Source organism: Pezoporus wallicus, unplaced genomic scaffold (genome assembly GCF_028554395.1).
Source record: "Pezoporus wallicus isolate ANWC-B61680 ecotype Strahan unplaced genomic scaffold, APGP_CSIRO_Pwel_v1 contig_9449, whole genome shotgun sequence".
NCBI classification, from domain to species: Eukaryota; Metazoa; Chordata; class Aves; order Psittaciformes; family Psittacidae; genus Pezoporus; species Pezoporus wallicus.
In genome coordinates this window covers 739978-758545 of record NW_026641531.1, presented here as the reverse complement: position 1 = coordinate 758545, position 18568 = coordinate 739978, and the positions used below count along the sequence as shown (strand labels likewise).

The window sequence follows — 18568 nt, the reverse complement described above, 5'->3', positions numbered from 1 at the left end:
CAAAACACAAATCAAAGTGGTGACATTTTGGCTGCAGCCAGATGGCTGACAGTTCTCCAAAATAAATGAGATAACTGCAGATTAAATATTGCTGACTCCTCATATATTTATCCAGAAGTGAGATAATTAAAAAAGGAACTGTGGTATTACTGAAAATTAGGTAACCTCTGCTTAGCAAGGAAAGTCAGGAACATTTATATAGTACTGTGGTATATAAACATGTCCTCAGTTTTCTACTTCAGATACACTTTATTTGATAGGAGCAAGAGTATTTCCATCCAGTACTATGAGCGTCATAAATGGCTTTGTAAGGAAGGTGTTAAATGTCCCACATGCTCATTGTTTGCATAGCAAGGTTCTGTTGAAAAGGTAGTAAAGATCTAAAAATCAGTTCTGTGTTAAAGTACCATCACACTTAAGAAGCATAGCAAGACGAGAGGAGTGTAATCCTCTGAGGTGTTCCTGTACTCTTGTTGGGTATGTTATATTCAAACCTGCTGTTGGTTTTTGTGAACAAGTACCAACTCTTAACCTAAATGTTTCAAGTTCCTTTGAATTTAGAGATTAGAATAGTAGGGGTTATTACTGCAGTAGAACTTGGGTAGATGTGGACTTGAAGTGGAAAAAAGCTAGTGTATTTTAGTGAGTTGATGTCCTGTGTTGTTATACTATTTGGTTTTTCCATCTCTTAAGTGGAATTCCAGCAATGGTGGATTTTGCTGCCATGAGAGAAGCTGTGAGAAATGCTGGAGGAGATCCTGCGAAAGTCAATCCTGCCTGCCCAACTGATCTCACTGTTGACCACTCTCTGCAGATTGATTTCAGCAAATGGTAACATAGCGCATGTTTTTGGATGGACTATATGTGTCTGTGTGGTACTGAAGTACAGAGTCACTCTGGTCTTGGTACTATCCCATCAAATCCTTTCTCCTGTGTGGATGCTTGATGCTATACCTGATGGTGTCTGAAAGAGGGCTGGATGAAAATGGATGAAGTAACACTCCTGAAGGAGAGGAAGGTTTTGGCTTGGCACTGAAGCTGTTTGACAACCCAAATTCTGGGCTAAAATAACTGTTTCTGTCATGGTTTCCAGAAAATATGGCTGAAGAGAATGAGGCAGAGGGAGTTTGTCATTTTGCTTTACCCTGTTTTTACTGTTTATGTTAAATCCTTCTGCCTTGTGACTGCCTTGTCACAGCTCCAGAGAATGGCTCATAATCCTGTCGGACATACTGAAAGGCTGTCATTTCAGCCCATAGCTTAGGACTAATTTAACTTTTCTTATGGGCCTGCATTTTACCACAGATTAAAAAAAGGCTGCAGATAGTTGCAGTTGTGTAATTGTAGGAGCCTGGAAAAGTATCGGGACTGGAAACGTGGTTTTCATTGTTCTGACAGGCAGTAATGTGATGAAAACAGCCCAGGGCTGCCCTTTGCTGGAAGCATGATACTGCAGAAGAGGAAAAACTTGAGTTCTGCTCAGTGCTGAAGCAAACACTAAGTAAATAATGCAGCTCCCCTCCGTTGTGGAGCCTTTCAGACTCATGCAGAATTGTATAAATTGCACAAGCTCTTTGGGAATTCTGAAAGTGGGAAAAAGCCTGTGGCCAAGTGGACATGGGTGTGTGAGTAGTTTGTGTAGACCTTCCAAGCACAGAGGATTTCAGTTTGGTCAGTATTGGAAGAGTGAAGAGCAAGAAGCTGCAGCTCGCTGTTGCATTGCCTATGTGTTGTCTTTGTTGCATGCTCTGTCCACCCTTGTGTCTGGAGGGACAGCTGATTTGATTGCAATTAGGCTTGCCTAAAATTCTCAGAAGGACTAAGTGCTGGCAAAAGGTCTCAACATGCTGCTTCGTAATGATAAATCCAGCCTCTGTAGTTTCCGTGTTGGAAGGCATGCAGGATCTTGGCAGCTGCTGGTCTGTGATAAGAAACCCTTTGCTACAGGCTGGTTTGTGCTGCTTTTATGTGGCTTCCATGTCCTGTTGGTCAGGGGAGGCTGTCAGACTAGGCTAGGATTTAGACAAGGCCATGTAATATCCTGCAATTGGATAACTAAGTATCTTTTTCTTGATACTAAAGCAGGAGCTTTAATTCTGAATCCTTGAATTGGTGAATATTGAGAGGTAAAAAGTCATCAATGTTTCACAACAAGCTTTCTTTGCTCTCATGCAAAGACTGAATATTGTACAAAGAGAGGGTAGCATGCTATTTGGACTTGAATTGTTAAACCCCAACAACTTTGCTATCTTCTGACTTGAACAGTGCATGAAATTTATCTGAGCCTTTGGGAATTTGTGTGAAAAGCCTAATTAAATAATGAAGTTCCTTTTCTTTCCTTGAGAAAGCTTTGTTTGCAGTCATTCCTCTGTGGATTTAACAGAGCATGTACAGCACTATCTTAAAAAGAAACATGTTCAGTACTGAAATCCACTACTTGGATGAGGCTATACCTACCTTAAAAGGTTAAAACTTGCTTGCAAAGATCTCTGGTGTGCTGTGAAGGAGTTAATCTGGTGTTAATCTTTCAGGCAATCTGGTTCTGTTCACTTATTACCAGACTGTTATTTAACTGAGTTTATCCCATGTAGTTAACTTTGCAACAGGGTTGTTGTAAAATAACAACTTTGTCAGATTGTATGTTGTGTTGGGAGGCTTTGCAAAAGACAAAGAAACAAAGAAGGAAAAGGAGAAAAAAGCCTGACGTCTGAACGGCTCCTATGTTTGCTGTTGCAGTGCTATCCAGAACGCTCCGAACCCTGGAGGTGGCGACGCGCAGAAGCCAGTGGCGAAGCTGTCCCTGCTGAAGGTGCAGCCTCGGAAGGTGCCCTGCAGGGGTCAGGCCGGCTGCAGGGGGCCCTGTGGCTCTGGGGAGGCCGCTCGCAGCCCGGGACAGATCGAGAACACGCCGATCCTGTGTCCCTTCCATCTCCAGCCCGTGCCTGAGTACGACACCTTCCTTGTAATTATTTGTACCCTTCTGTGGTGGTAACCACTGCCTGTGACAGTTCAGAGGTGGGATTGGCTTCTGAACACCCTCCTGCACTCTCTTCATGCGTGCGGTAGACAGGTTTCAGCATCTAGAAGCAGGTCTGATGTAGCAGATTTGTCTGCAATCGTTATCTTCTGTATTTTTCAAATAGGGCTTTACTAAACCTGGTGCAGATGGACAGCTCTGTGGCTCATGGCTGTGATCTGTAAATTGAATTTGGAGCCTTCCCTCGTTTCTTTATAGGGACAGCAAAGCATTGGGGCAATCCTCTGGCTCTTACAAAGTAAACGTCAGTGAATAAGCATTGATTTATTTCTAAAGGTAATTTTTAAATTGTTCTGTGAGACCTTTTCAAAAGCCTCTGGCTGTTAAGGAAGACCTAAGAGCTAGAACTAGCCTGTGCATCATCCCCCAGCTTCTACAGTCCATCTGCCCTTGAGGTGAAAGTCAGTGAGTATCCTGCCTGTATGTAATGCCCCAGGGGAACTTCATCTATCTGCCTTCTTCAGGTTTCCAATACTATTAACAGGTCATTATGTACAATTCCATCTATGACAATTACATGTCATCATCCTCCTCTTTCAGCTGCGCCTCTTTTGTCTGCTGGCCTGCTCAGATCCCTATCTTCCTGTGCTGGACAGGTGTTGCATTTAAAAACTGATCAAATCTGTATCCCACAGTGATAGGATGCTGATTGTCTTGGTGGTTTTATAGATATGCAAATACTCCTGCTCAGTACAGGTGTGGGAATGCAGTATTAGAATCTCTTCAGCAATATTGATGATTCTGGCAGCAGAGCAGCAGTGGTATTAATTAAGCTGCAGTGTGATTGATGACTGTCCCTCAGGGCTTTGCAAAGCAGGATAGCCACTAACCTTCTGTCACTGCAGAGAGGGAAGGGACATGATGTAAAATACACCTCTAAAAAATTGAGGGCTTCCTTCCTAGCACAAACCAAGTGTATTTCCTTCCTTGTCCACCCTCTTCAAGCAGAGGTTATTCCTCTTAAATTGTGGATTGCTCCTTTATGAGTATCAGTATTGTAGTAAATAACACTTAACTAAGAAAAGACAGCTCATTTTGTGAGACTGTGCTGATGAGTACTTATGAAGAAAAAAATTATGTGGAGGCCAGAAATATGTGAATGGAGGATAGTTACAGTTGCCCTGGTGCTCTGCTCAGTTGCTAAAGGGCCAGTACTGAATGCAGAGTGTGTTTTTACATGAGCTAGTGACCATCTTGGTTCTTTACTGAATTTTGAATTTACAACCTCTAAGACTTCTGATTGGGGAAAAAAAGAAAAGCTTCTGTGCACTGAAGTGTATGCTTGATAGAGATCTCTTAAAATGAGTATTTTTGAGATCAGATACTATAAGCAAACTATACCCAGAGTAAACATGTTCTCAAGGACAGCGCAAATGAAATCGATTATTCTTCACTGTTCAGAGAAAGCTTGCTGCAAGGAAGGAATTTTCTTTGTTCTAATAAATGACTTCAAATTGTGCTGCAGGCTTATGTAAGTCTTTCATCAAACAAGCAAAACCAACACCTTGTTTGTCTGTAATTTAAAATAAATTATGACAGTGCTTGTAAATTTGATACCTTCCTAGGCCTGAGACAGTATTGAAAAATCAAGAGATGGAATTTGGCAGAAACAGAGAGAGGCTTCAGTTTTTTAAGGTATGTGTGTACCTGTGGGCCTTGTATTGTGTTGTGGTTGTCTGAAGAGCTTGCTTCATTTGTCTACCAATGTTCATATTTAGATGATAAATGTGGTAATTTGGAAATGTCAGACACTCAAATCTGAATTTAGTAAGGGAACAGAAGATTGGCTGATAACATGGCTTGTGACTTTGAATCTAAAAACCATTATGCAGCAGCAGCTCTAAAGCAAGGTGTCTTTTAAAGGAGAAATAATCTTTCATAATTCTAACTTGAAAAAGTTTTGCACTGATTTGGCTCTTAGCAGTGTTAATGAAGTGGACAAAGTAGGTGTTTATGAAGCATTAATCTTTTTAATGCTTTTTCATGAGCTCCATGCCTTAGATCCCATCTGTACTTCTGTTACAAATCTTACTGGGGTTGGAGATGTTGAGCAGAGGCCATGTTGAGACATTGCCCCTCTGAGGGGGCAGCAGTGCCAGTAAACTTGCTTTTGATGCGGATCTTGTATTGTGAACATTTGCTTCTTTGTTGCTAGCCAGGGGTCTGCAACATGAGCATTTGATCCTCATCCTCCGGTTTCACATGGTTTAGGGATCCAGTGAAATGACCTTTTCATATGGGTAGACTGGGAGGTTTCTTCTCCGTTATTAAAGAGGGAAACTGCCACACTGAATCTTGTTCTACTTTTCCATGTTAGCTTTTTTTAATCGAGCTCCTGAGTTCAAGGCACTTTCCTAGTTTGCATCTTCAGTCTCATCCAGGAATGTAAAACCTAAACCAAATCCTGCAATAAATAGAAGTGCTTATGTTCTGTTGAAATACTGGTCTTAGCTGGGCTGGCGATCAGTTGTGTGAACTGGATGGTAAGACATTCATGCAGCCCAGCTTTTGAACAGTAGGTATGAATTATTGATTTAGTCTTCAGGGGGAAAAGAATGCTTGCTTTAGGTGATTAAGAATTTCCAAGTCACAGGGGATCATGTACCTCTGTTTGACAAATGAGCAAAAGGCACTTGCATAAATAGGAAGTACTGTGTTCTTGTGTATTAGTCTTGTCTTTTTAGTTATGTTCTAAGAATTGAATATACCTTTGGAATAATGGAATTCCTTTCTTTTTTTTCTTCTTTTTTTTTTTCCCTCTAATTTGGAAAAACTACAGTGGAGTTCCAAGGTTTTCAAGAACGTTTCCATAATCCCACCTGAGACTGGAATGGCGCACCAAGTTAACTTGGAATATTTGTCCAGAGTTGTTTTTGAAGTTAAAGACTTTCTATATCCTGATAGCGTGGTTGGCACAGATTCTCATACAACCATGGTAAATGGCTTGGGTATCTTGGGCTGGGGTAAGTATGCTAAGAGTAACTTGGTAGCCCTTTGAAGTGTCATACGTATTACTGAGAGAGTGTTCTTCCTACTGGATGCCTCTATCTCAGACATAACAAACTGTCTTGAATTGTTGTTCAGAATGCTTGTTGTCTAAAAGGAATCCCAGCTAACATTTTTTCCATTAAAAAACTGCTCGTTGTCAATTTAAAGAGAAAATAGCCAAAATCCAATTGATAAGTAAGTGCTGTTAGTACATGCAGTAAAAATTCTGTATGGTTTCCCTTGGAAAGTTACTTTTAGACATAAAGTATTCTCTGGTTGAGTGTGAAGTCTAACTTCAGCAGTAGTCTTGCTTTGTTTTATTTTTAATGTATAAACATTGGCTAGAACTTGTGCATTTCTTGCTATAGCCTGGTTGCAGATAGAATGATGCACTTGACTCAGAGAAGCAGCAGTGTTTATTGTTGCAAGCCCTTAGGATTAATAGGAAGATGTTTATTAGAGTTTTAGGACCTCAACATATTTAGTGTCAGGCTGCTTTTCATTAGTTAAGTAACCAGTGTTCCCCTTCCAGGTGTTGGGGGCATTGAAACAGAAGCAGTGATGCTGGGGATGCCACTTACTCTAACTTTGCCCGAGGTTGTTGGGTGTGAACTGACAGGCACAGCCAGCCCGCTTGCTACATCCATAGATATTGTTGTGAGCATTACAAAGGTAAGAGTTTGATGCCTTTTCAAACAAAGCAAAGCTTGTTGCCAATTCTGCCATTGCTGTCTGAGAACTTAATTAAATGCTGGGGGTATTTTTTTAGTATATCTTTAATTATGGAGGTGCAGACAGATACAAATAATCTCCAACCATTTTTATTTATGTCGTGGTTTAAACCCAGTCAGGTAACTTGTTCACTCACCCCCCCCCCCCTTCTTTCCCTCCCCCTACTCCTGGAGGGACGGAGAGGAGAATCGAAAAGAATGCAACTCCCACGGGTTGAGATAAGAACAGTTTAGTAACTAAGGTATAACACAGATCACTACTGCTACCACCAATGATAATAATGATAAAGGAAATAACAAGGGAAGAGAATACAACACCTCAGCACCAGCTGACCGATAACTCGCCCCCAAGCCCGACCAAGCTCCGACCGATACCTCCTCCAACCCTGCAGTCTCCCAGCCCTTCCGGCCAACTCCCAGTTACATCCTGGCCATGACGTGCTGTGGTATGGAATACCTCTTTGGTCAGTTTGGGTCAGGTGTCCTGTCTCTGCTTCCTCCTGGCTTCCCCTCCTCCCTGGCAGAGCATGAGGCTCACAAAGTCCTTGGCCAAACCAAAACATCGCTATTAGCTCTGTTCCCAGGCCGAAAGTCAAAACACTGCACTGCACCAGCTACCAAGAAGGAGAAACATGACTGCTACTGCTGAACCCACGACAATTTACTAGTCCTCCAGAGTAGTGTGTTTAGGGGTTGGTGTTCCCCCCCCCCAGTGGTTTATTTACAGGCCCTCTTTCACTAAAAGAATATATTAAGTACATGTGCAGGGTAGGGGCAGGGAAGAGAAGCCCTGCTTTCCCTTTTTCTCCTGCTGGCTTCTTCCCTAGCTTAAAAACTTTCCCTGGATACCCTTTTCATTCCAAAATATTCCTGCAAGACACAAGTCCTGTCTGTGACTGTGAGCTGGTGCAACTCCAGAACCTGTTTTGTGAAGATGGGTTTTTTTCCAGGGCAGTGCAGGCTGCTGCTGTTGTGGTAGGTGAAGAGCATCAAAGCACTGAAGAGCAGTGAATGCTTTGAAAACTCCATTCTCCTTGCGCTGGCATGATGCCTGAGGAAGGGTGTATCTGCTCTCCACTAGGAAATCTGCAGAACTTGCTTGCGGATGGAGGTGTGGGGTAGATGTTTAGAACCCAGTATGTTAAAGGGGCTTGGGTTTTGTTGGAGACTGAGCCTTAAAGTCCACCATTTAGTTTTAAATGTTCATGACTAGCTAGTTGCAAATTGTTGCAATGAGCACTGCTTGCACTGTAGCTCTTCCCGTAACAAATATCGTTGTGTCCTCTCTTAAACAGCATCTTAAGCAAGCTGATGTTGCTGGAAAATTTGTGGAGTTTTTTGGGAGTGGAGTTTCCCAGCTCTCTGTAGCAGACCGAACCACAATAGCAAATATGTGTCCTGAATATGGTGCTATTCTGAGCTTTTTCCCTGTTGATAATGTGACACTGAAGCACTTAAAGCATACAGGTAAGGTGACCTTAAAGCAGCGATTCATTGTTTCCGTGTTTCAGATATGTGGCAATGCATTTTTTTTTTGCTTGAAACGTCATAGTTCTTAAACAGGGATTTTCTACAGAGTTCTGAGGTGGATTTGTGGTCTAAAAACGTGCTGTACAGTAACAGGCTGTTTCATTCTCTTACCCAGTAGAATCTCAGGCATCTGAGTAATACCTACCACAAATTGTGTGCCATACAGATTCACTGCTGGCTAGTTCTGTGGCACACTTAGCCAATGGTGTTTGAGTCCGAGTTATGTACCTGCTTTATCAGTGCAGATGTTTTCTAATGTGGCTTATTTTGTCTGTGAATCCCATGTATTGAAGTGGGGCTGTGGTTTTTGTATGTATAGCCCTGGCCTGGGCATAGCTGGCTGCACGTGAGGTTTGTGGCTGGTTCATTTATCTGACAGCCAGTTTACTAACACCATGTCATTTTTCAACATCCAGAGTCTTTGTTCTGAAAAGCACATGTAAGCCTTTAAAACAAAAGGAAATTCTCATTACAATATATGCTACATATAGGAAGAAAATTCTTATTTATATTTTGGAAAGTGTATAGAATAGAAGTCTTCTCACTATGAAATGGATCCCTTAACCACCTGAGAGTCCCTGCAAAATCACAATCTAAAATGGTTATGAGAACTAAGTGGAAAAAAAAGCCAGTCACAACATATTGCCACATTTTTCCACATTCTTTTTCTTTCCCTCTTTCAAGAGCATTATTTCACTGACCTGTCAAGCTAAACTGGAAGGATGTCAGTTCCTTACCAAACTACTGCAAAGGGAGAAAGCTGCAGGGTAACAGATGTCAAAAAGAACTCGTTCACATTGAGCTTTTCTGAAACTGAAATCTGTCACTTGGAAATAGGAATTACACATTTTTAATTGCACAGCAAACACATTTTGTCTGCTCAGGGCAGCACAAATGCATCCTTTTCTAACGCTAGCCGATACTACTGCCTGTTGCCAGCTAGGCACATGACCTGTATTCAACAAGTAAATCTTAATGGAGAAAAGCTTTGTGAACATCAGGGGCAAATCTGTAAACTTAGAGCTACAACTGCTGGAGTTGGAGCAGCATATTTCGGTCCTTGCTATAAGAAGGAAAGTTAAGCTAATTGTGCATAATTCTTGACTAGCTCCTGGGGTTTGCCAGTGGGTGTGGAAGTGGTGTCCTTGGAAAACAGTACTTGGGATGATTGTGCTTAGTCTGATTTTCTGAGAATTGCTTGGTTGGTTTATTTATATTTTGTAATGTGACTTTTCTCATGTTTGAATTACCCTTCTCAAGGTTTTGACAAGGCCAAGCTTGAGGTCATGGAAGCATATCTTAAAGCTGTGAAGTTATTTAGGAGTGATGAGAGTTCTTCCGGAGAACCTGAGTATTCCCAGGTATGCTTGAAATGACTTGGTTTTATATGTGGTTCTCATAATAAGTAAGTACTGCTGCCGTAGCAGATTTGTCTCCTTCTGTAATTTTTATTGCTTTAATAAAAGCTGCTTTTATAATAGTCACAAGTTTGAGAAGCAAAGTATGTTGCAGGATATAGAGCTGATGGGAGAAAGAAGGGAAGCACAATACAGTTCATGGCAACTAACAGGTACAGAACTCCTGTCACTGCTGAGTGATGAGGTAACTTACAGATGGTAGAAAAGTTAGGGGTAGTGTTAAGACATTTTGGGTAAGTAGGGGTAGACCTTTACAGTGGGTGGGCTTGATAAGGGGAGCCCAGAGTTTTCATGTCTCGGAACACTCAAATTTAAAGTAAAAGAGGTCCAGGTGTCTCTCCTTCACTGTACTGTTGGGCTGGAATTGATGCATGTTTTCTCTTTGTTTTTTTTTGTTCTCTTTCTAATTTTTTAGGTAGTGCAAATAAGTTTAAGTTCTATAATTCCGTATGTCAGTGGCCCCAAGAGGTCCCAAGATAGAGTGGCCGTTAATAACATGAAAAGTGACTTCCAAGCCTGCTTAAATGAAAAGGTTTGTACAACTGATGTATTCTTCAAAAGGTACTTCCTATGACCTACGTGAATGGTATTTGTTACTCAATTCCTTGCATACCAGCTGAGCTGTCCTGATAAGTAGATAAACAGCATATCCAGTAATATTCTTTAGCTTGACAAGTGTCCTGAGGATAGTAGCTGGTAAATCATAGGTGTGTTTGTCAGGAACATGAACTTGGAAAAATCCTTAATTTCACTATTTAGATTGCTAAGGAGGATAAACCTTTAAGTGATAAATCAAATCAGAATGATTTGGGTTGGAAAGGACCTTAAGATCATCCATAACCCCATCTGCCATGGGGTTCATAGCAAAAATAGCACAAGCTCAGGAAACATTTACTCATTTGTAGAGTTTTCAAAATGGCTTTATTTTACTTTTATTCCAAAACAATTGCCATAAGAAAAGAGAAGTCATCATAGCTTAAAGGTGATGCCTAAAGACTGACACAGTCTGTAGCTAATAGGTGTTCTGAATTCTTAACTTAGGAAATGATTTTTCCTCTCAACTTGACTTCCCCAAGGAAATATATTTACTCTGAAGGTGGTATTTTTGGTTAGGGATATGCATATGTAGCTGAGAATGCAGCTAACACAGGAAAGCCTCTTCATTTCTAGTGTTTATCATGAACTTGAAGACTGACAGCAGTATTAGAAGCATACACTGTTAGAGACTGCAAAAATACTTTCTGTTGGTTTGAGCACTTCTGGCTTGTAAGGAGATGTGTAACACAGAATGGTCAGTTGTGCTAGGGAGAGAAATGGTAACGGATCACAGATCACAGTGTGGTTGAGGTGGAAAGGGACCTTTGGAGCATGACTGTGTGCTGAAGAGCTGAGGGTGTGCAGTGTTATTGACCTAGTCTACTTTTAGTTATCATCAGTAAAAATCTCAGGTATTCCTCTAATTCAGAAACAAGTGTTGTGTAGTAGACATGTACTTGCCGGGGATTGTTCTTTCCTGATGAGCAAGGAATGTGTGGGATCAGCCATGCTTTGACTGGCATTTGTTTGCAATTGTTGCGAAGTTAAAGCAGTGATGAATTAAGAAGGATAAGACCACTGTCTGGATGGAGAGAGGCATGACCTGAGGGTGGCTTTAAAAATCTCTTCAGGTGGTTCCTAGTGGGACAACTGAGTGTTATCTTAAAGTGAGGGTTCACTTGATCTCACTAATATCGTACTTCCTGTGCTGTAGTAATTGCTAATGTGTGTGTTTTTTCATCTAGTCTGGTGTTAAAGGCTTTCAGATTGCAGTTGAGAAACAGAATGACATTGTACCTGTTCAGTATGAAGGAAATGAATACAAGCTATCTCATGGCTGCATTGTCATTGCTGCAGTAATCAGCTGTACAAACAATTGTAATCCATCTGTCATGCTTGCTGCAGGTATGTTTAATTAGTGACTGTCTGGATCCTAATGGTGCCTCTCTGATTACACAGTCTTTACCTTCAATTGTGCAGATTCTTTGTAATGACTTGACCTAAAGGTTTGACACTAAACTTTCAGCTTTACGCTTGTTGTATGTTCTGGAGGTTATGTAATGAAAGTTACTTTTCAATAATAGAATCCCAGAATTTGTGACTTAAACCAGTGTTAATGATAGTAATGACAAAATATTTATGTTGGGTAGTATTTCAGCAGGTCACCAGTGTCAGGGCTGTCTTCAGATGGATGAATAATTGATGCAGGAGCTGCCTAGCAGTTGGTCTGTGCTGTAGTCACAGGTTAAGGGTATGTGCCATACCTCTGCAAGCTGTCCCAGAACAGCTACTCCTCTGTCAGACCCTGCTTGCTTATTCTGAGGCCCTCTGGGCCAAGGCAAGCTTCCCTTTGAGGCTGTGTGGCCTGTATCAGAAGAATAATAAATGGATTTAACATTGCCAACTAGAACATGGGAAAGAGATGTTTTTCTTGCAGAAAAGAAAATGGGCATTGACATTATAGGAATGGGAACAAAAACCTGAATCATTGTTATGAGTTAAACTTTATTCAGGCAAGTAGTTGCTTGACTAACAAACTGAAGGTTTACTAATCCTCTGGGGGTGTATGCTTAATTTAAGGTAGCATCATAAAGATGTTCTTTTAAGGGATATACTAATATAAGGTGCTTTTTTTTCTGTAGGACTTCTGGCAAAAAAAGCTGTTGAAGCTGGCCTGGTGGTTAAGCCCTACATAAGAACAAGTTTATCACCAGGCAGTGGAATGGTTACACATTACCTCAGTTCAAGTGGAGTATTGCCATACCTCAGTAAGCTTGGGTAAGTTTTAACTCCCACTTCATTTGTCACTTCAGGACAATAGCACACATGGGGCTTATACAGGCTGATAAATATGATGGTTGTTCGTTTGGGTGGCTAATTCTGAACTTACTAGGTTGTCATTTTAACTACTAGCAGGCTTAAAGTTGTATTTTATTCCCACCTTACAATTGACTCTGTAGATCTCTACCTCCTCTGAGCTCTGTTTATTCAGTAGTGATCTACTTAATTGTAATTGTCTTACAGGAGAGGATGCACTTATTGCTGTATGTTAAAAGTGGAACCTGGATGTAAATTTATTGGGGCAATCTGTATTAATCTTTTCTTAACACTGCTGCTGTCGTGGGTTGCTTGGCCTGGTTTTGATTGCTTTGTAGCAGTAACTAGAGTATGTGCATAATTCTGTAATGGTGCCTGGCTCTGTTCTGTGGGGATTGTTACTGCCTTTGCTTTGCTGTTACTTATGGAACAACATCTTGAGATGTTTTATTTGACTTGATTGATTGCAAAAATGTTGCCTTGTACTCTCCTGCTTGCATCAGTGAGATGTGGTGTCTGCTGCTCACGTCCTAAAAGGTCTTAACTGTCAGAGGAAAAAAAATCTTCTTAATGATGGCTAATGAAAGAACAGCTGCTTTGCTAACAAACTGCTTGTAATCATTTAATGTGCAACTTGATTGTTCTTTTCCAACGTAGGTTTGAGGTTGTCGGTTATGGGTGTTCGACATGTGTTGGAAACACTGCCCCCTTACCAGAAGCCATCAGGAATGCAATCAAGCAGGTAAAGCTCTAAGGCTTGATGAGTACAGAAATGCAGTTCTCACTGAGTGCAAAATGTACCTTATTGTTGGTTTGGTCTTTGTGTGACATTTTAGCACATCTGCATGTCAGAGACCATGGCAATTCATTGCTATGTAAAATAAATGTAATAGTATTTGTAGTATACGGATGTAAATTGCAAGATAAATGCATAGGATTAATGTTATGGAGGAAGCAATTTGTAAATGGGTTTTAAAGATCTGTGTGTGTGAGTGATTTTAACCAGCAGTACCTGAACAGCTGCAGCATCCTTCTGCTGTGAAGAAGGAAAAAAGAATGCAGGAAATAAAAGGAGGGGAGGAGTTCAATGAAGTGACTGGAGAACACACCTGAGGGTCAGGAGTGAAAAGGAAGGAGGAAGGGTGGTGGGAGAGCAAAATGCCTTTCAATTGAAGTGTTAGAATAAATAGTTGAAGTGGAATGGTAAAAGCACATCTGACTTAGTCAACAAAAAATAACATAAGCTGTTGAAGTACTGCAAAGTCATATAGAAAACCAGCCATGGTTCTGCCTTTCAGGGGGATATAATTGCCTGTGGAGTGTTGTCTGGAACAAAGAACTTTGAAGGGCGTCTCTGTGACTGTGTCCGTGCCAACTACCTTGCTTCTCCACCGCTAGTAGTTGCTTATGCTATTGCAGGCACAGTCAGAATAGACTTTGAAACTGAGCCTTTGGGTAAGTATTTCCATACGTCTTCTATTTCTGCATCTCATGTATGTGTAGAAGAGGTTTCTGCATCTAATGCATATGCAGAAGAGGTTCCTTCACATGCATTTCAGCATGAAGAGTAAGCACAGTCGTGTTTGGTGTTGCTCATAGCTAAAGCAAAGCATCCACTTAACTGATAAAATTCTTCACATGTCTGGTACCATCTCTGAATACCTGAATAGAGACGTATTCGTATTCTAATAGAAATATGAAGTCTAATATTCTGCACAATTACTGTTCTGTTAAATCTTCCTTAGGCACTGGCTTCAATGGCGAAAACATTTATTTACGAGATATTTGGCCCACCCGAAAAGAACTTCACACTGTGGAGGAGGAGTGTGTGATATCAGCCATGTTTAAGGAGTTGAAAGAGAAAATGGAGGCAAGAATGGTCTTTTGTTCTCCATAACTTAGATTGCATTTCATGTAGCTTTGTAGTTTCTTCCAGCTGAATCAGATTGGTTTGTCAGTTTTTTCCCTTACTGTAAAAGAGGACTTAACTGAGATGGGTACTTGTATTAAATACTGATTCTTAAGTAATATCCACTGAGGTTAACTTGCAGTATAGGGTAGAAAGAAACCCACCAGCAGGTCTTTGGTTTCAGAATGTAAAAATGATAAACCAGTTTCTCTGTTCTTTTTGGTTACTTTTTTGTAGAAAGGAAACAAACGATGGAACCTGCTGGAAGCACCTGAGTCAACTCTGTTTCCCTGGGATTTAAAATCTACTTACATCAGATGTCCTTCCTTTTTTGATAAACTTGTAAGTACACTGCATCTCTCTGCCAGATGATGTGTATTACTCTTCAGTAGCAGAACAGTTATTCCAGTAAAGCTTCGCTCTTAGAGTGACTAATTTGGTTATTAAAATTTCTCAGCCTTTAAATACTGCTTGGATCTCTGGAACAAGTGGAGCCTGTACATCATTGCCTTCATATATTGCAGATATGGCTTATGCATGTAAAGATTTTGTAAGAAAAATGTTTCTTACATTTTTACTATTGTCTGTCTGTCCTTCCCTCCCTGCCTGGCCCCTCTTTTCAGGCCAAAGAACCAGTTCCACCACAGCCAGTTGAAAATGCCCATGTCTTGCTCTATCTGGGAGATTCAGTAACTACAGATCACATATCCCCTGCTGGAAGCATTGCAAGGAGTAGTGCTGCTGCGAAGTATCTGACCAACAAAGGGTAAGGACTTCTCATATTAACAGCTTTAATTATATCAGAGCACTGCTTCCCATGCCAAATAATTGATCAGCACTGTTAGCTGACTGCCTAAAGTGGAGATTACACATGGATAAGTGAAGTAGTAACTGTTGCTTGTGTCTGTAAGTTTTAAAAAGAGTGAAGCCAGGTTTTCTAAATGAATGTGACTGATGCTGTAACTCACCTCTGCATCAGTGAGCATCCTGCAGCTGGAATTCCCAAAGACACGGAACACAACACGGTGCTGAGCTGCTGCTGAATGGTTTGGAAATTATATTGTTGCATTATATCGCAAAGGTGTGTAATTATTGCAGTATCAGTGAAGCATGACAAAATAATAGCCTGTGGTGTGGACTCCTCTGTAACTACTGCATTCAATCTGAATGAGTAGAATTATGAGCAACAGAGGAAGACTTAGTGGGCCTCTAATCCCAGGATGGTCATTTGATTTGGGAGTAAAGCTCTCATTTTGGTACAACGCTTGTTAATAAATACGCTGGTAGAGTTAAGAGGATTAGTAAACAGGCTTGTTTCTTAGATCAGTCTCCCCATAATTCTCATGTAGTTTGTACCATCTTGCTTGTAGCACTCCATAAAAATGTCATAAATTAACATAAAATTGCCGTTTTCTTCATGGATAATGTAGTAATGGTTTACACATTTGGTTTATGATTTCTTATAATTGCATTTGTTGGAGAAATAGTTATTTACGTCTTGCATTGAAAACTTGGAGATACTGCAATAATTATTATAAAAATCACAATATAATTGTAAACCAGATCACCTTCAATTGATTCCCTTTTCAATGTTCTTATTATTCTAGACTCACACCTCGTGAATTCAACTCTTACGGAGCTCGAAGAGGTAATGATGCTGTGATGACAAGAGGTACCTTTGCAAATATTAAGCTTCTGAATAAGTTCATAGGAAAGCCAGCTCCCAAAACAGTTCACTTCCCATCAGGACAAACGGTAAAGATGTGTTTGTTTACAGAGTGACTCTGAACACGTGCAGCAGGTTTACAGCTCACTCACACTGTTTCACTTGCTTACTCCACAGCTAGATGTGTTTGAAGCAGCGGAGCTCTACCAGAAAGAAGGCATCCCTGTAATTATTCTAGCAGGAAAGAAGTATGGACTGGGTAGCTCAAGAGACTGGGCTGCAAAAGGGCCTTTTTTACTGGTACTGCTGGTTTGTTTGACTTTGGGGAGTGTCTTTGTGTTACCTGGAAATATCTAAAATCACATTGTTTAGTTTTGGGCATAAATGTGTTCAGAAACTGTCCTCAATAAGATCACATTTTGGTTTTAAGACTTCTCAGTAATGTCTTTGCTGGAACCCTCATAGAAGAGAATCGCTAAATCTAAATTTCCTAAGTAACTTCCTGTCTTAGACTCCAGACTTGGAGATAAATTATTTCTTTATCCAGTGTCGACCTCTTTTTGGTCTCCTTGGGGTACTATGCATCCAGCTATTGGAGACTGATTTCCACTAGTACTCAGAATATTCATGTAGAGTAATGGAAGCAACTGTATCTTGCCTGGAACCCCCCACCTGCTAACCCCAGCATGGTCACTGTCTTAGAGCTCCATCTTGTGCTCTGTGGGCCTGCTCTGGTTCATTTGCTTTCATGTAGCTGTACAGCTGAAAAGAAAGCACTGCTTTACTGTTCAGTTTGAATTGCAAGATGTTGGAAATAATGTGTATTTGAAGCTTACTTCTGCATTTTGCTGACTACTGTACTGAAATACAAAATCACTTGGGTTTTTTGCAGGGTGTTAAAGCTGTCCTGGCTGAAAGCTATGAGAAGGTTCATAAAAGCCAGTTGATTGGGATTGGCATAGCTCCACTTCAGTTTCTTCCTGGGGAAAATCCAAGTACTTTGGGTCTCACTGGCAGAGAGCAGTTTTCTATATTGTTCCCTCCAGAGCTGTCACCTGGAATGACTTTGGATATTAAGGTATCTTTGCAGGATTTCTTTTATTTCTCTTTTGAATGTACTGACAATTGAAAGCACAGAAAGAAGTTAACTGATGATGGAAAACCAGATAAAAAACCAAAACCTAATTTAAGCAAGCTTATAGTAATTTGCTGTGGTTATTGAAGTTTCCCTAAGTACTGCAATGTGAAATGATTGATTGTTCTTTGGGGCCTTGTTTACCAAACCCTGTTAAGGTAGAATGGAGTCATGTGTCTCATTCGTGCCCTTTTCAAGACATGGGTGTGAGTATTTGAGAGAGGCTTCAGCTTTCCATTCTGTGTAAGAAGACCTGTAGTAACACATGCTATGCCCATAGTAACATGCTTTGTACTCTCTTAGGGAAATGGCTTTCTCTTTGTCAACAGCAGGTACGTAGCATGCTCCCAGCTGGATCTGCACTATGGAGTAAAATGGGCCTTCATTCTGTTCCCAGCAGTGTCTTGGCTCTGCAGTGGCAGATAGGCAGGGTGAATTTGCTTGTGTTCATCAAAATGTGGGGTTAGGATGTGAACTGAGAACTGAGCCAAGGGAAGCAAAAGCCAAACTCTTAACTGATCTCTCTTTTTTTGCTTTTCTTTTGAAGACAAGCACTGGAAAAGTATTCAGCGTGGTTGCCTTGTTTGAAAACGACATGGAGATAACTTTATACAAGTATGGTGGAAGTCTAAACTTTGTGGCTCGGAGATTCTTGTAGTAGACTGACTGACTGATATGGGTATCTTGCATAACTGGTAATGCTGAAACTGCCTTGTGTGAACCCAGGAATCTGTACTGTGGAACTGCAAACAGTCCTAGTGTGCTCAAAGTTACTTCGTCCATGGATGTAAAAGATTGTGAATCATTGTTACTGCAACAAGATCCTTCCTGATTTTAAATAATATTCTAATGGTGCTATTAAACATTGCTAAAATCAACATGTGTGTTGTGGCAGAGAGCTGTAAGTATGGAGGGGATGTTTTATCAGACCATTTTGTAAATAAACGATGCAAAATCTGAACCTGATCGTGCCGAAGGTTATTATGTCAGGAGACTTTGTGCAGTTGTTTCCGCTCAGTTCTTGCACCTGTAACTCTGTGTACTGCTGTGTGTTGGTTGTAGGGTAGCAGATGGTATGGAATGGTAAAGGCCACACATCACTTTATTGTCATTATTATTTATTTTTGCATCCAGAGCTTAAAGCAGACCCTCAGTTTTGAACTTGCACTATAGGTTATGGGAGTGCAAAAACGCAGTGCACATGAGGCCTGTGGTATCCTGTATTGCAGATCAGAACTTCCTTACCTTTAGTATGGGATTATATTTCATCTGAACGCAGATGTAAAACTGCTCATGCTATG

The 18568-nt window shown here is 40.8% G+C and overlaps 1 protein-coding gene across 2 annotated transcripts; it reads left to right on the top strand.

Moving 5' to 3' along the window:
* The first annotated feature begins 2922 nt into the window (after positions 1–2922).
* Positions 2923–18228, top strand: IREB2 (iron responsive element binding protein 2). 2 transcript variants are annotated; one of them, XM_057424141.1, is made up of 17 exons: positions 2923–2946; positions 5817–6000; positions 6558–6697; positions 8052–8223; positions 9547–9647; positions 10120–10236; positions 11486–11645; positions 12383–12518; positions 13215–13299; positions 13856–14012; positions 14303–14427; positions 14704–14808; positions 15090–15232; positions 16074–16221; positions 16310–16432; positions 17025–17210; positions 17815–18228. In XM_057424141.1, the coding sequence occupies exons 2-17, from the start codon at positions 5868–5870 to the stop codon at positions 17923–17925; spliced, it is 2142 nt and encodes a 713-aa protein (XP_057280124.1). In that variant the 5' UTR covers positions 2923–2946; positions 5817–5867; the 3' UTR covers positions 17926–18228. The 2 variants fall into 2 exon arrangements, with proteins under 2 accessions (XP_057280124.1, XP_057280125.1); XM_057424142.1 differs by lacking the exon at positions 2923–2946 and having other exon boundaries at positions 5841–5972.
* Positions 18229–18568: the final 340 nt, after the last annotated feature.

Coding starts and splice junctions, on each gene's coding strand:
- IREB2 (XM_057424141.1), top strand. CDS start 5,868: ATGGCGCACCAAGTTAACTTGGAATATTTGTCCAGAGTTGTTTTTGAA. Junction 10,237..11,485: donor AAGCCTGCTTAAATGAAAAG/GTTTGTACAACT, acceptor TTTTTCATCTAG/TCTGGTGTTAAAGGCTTTCA. Junction 16,433..17,024: donor CAAAAGGGCCTTTTTTACTG/GTACTGCTGGTT, acceptor GGTTTTTTGCAG/GGTGTTAAAGCTGTCCTGGC.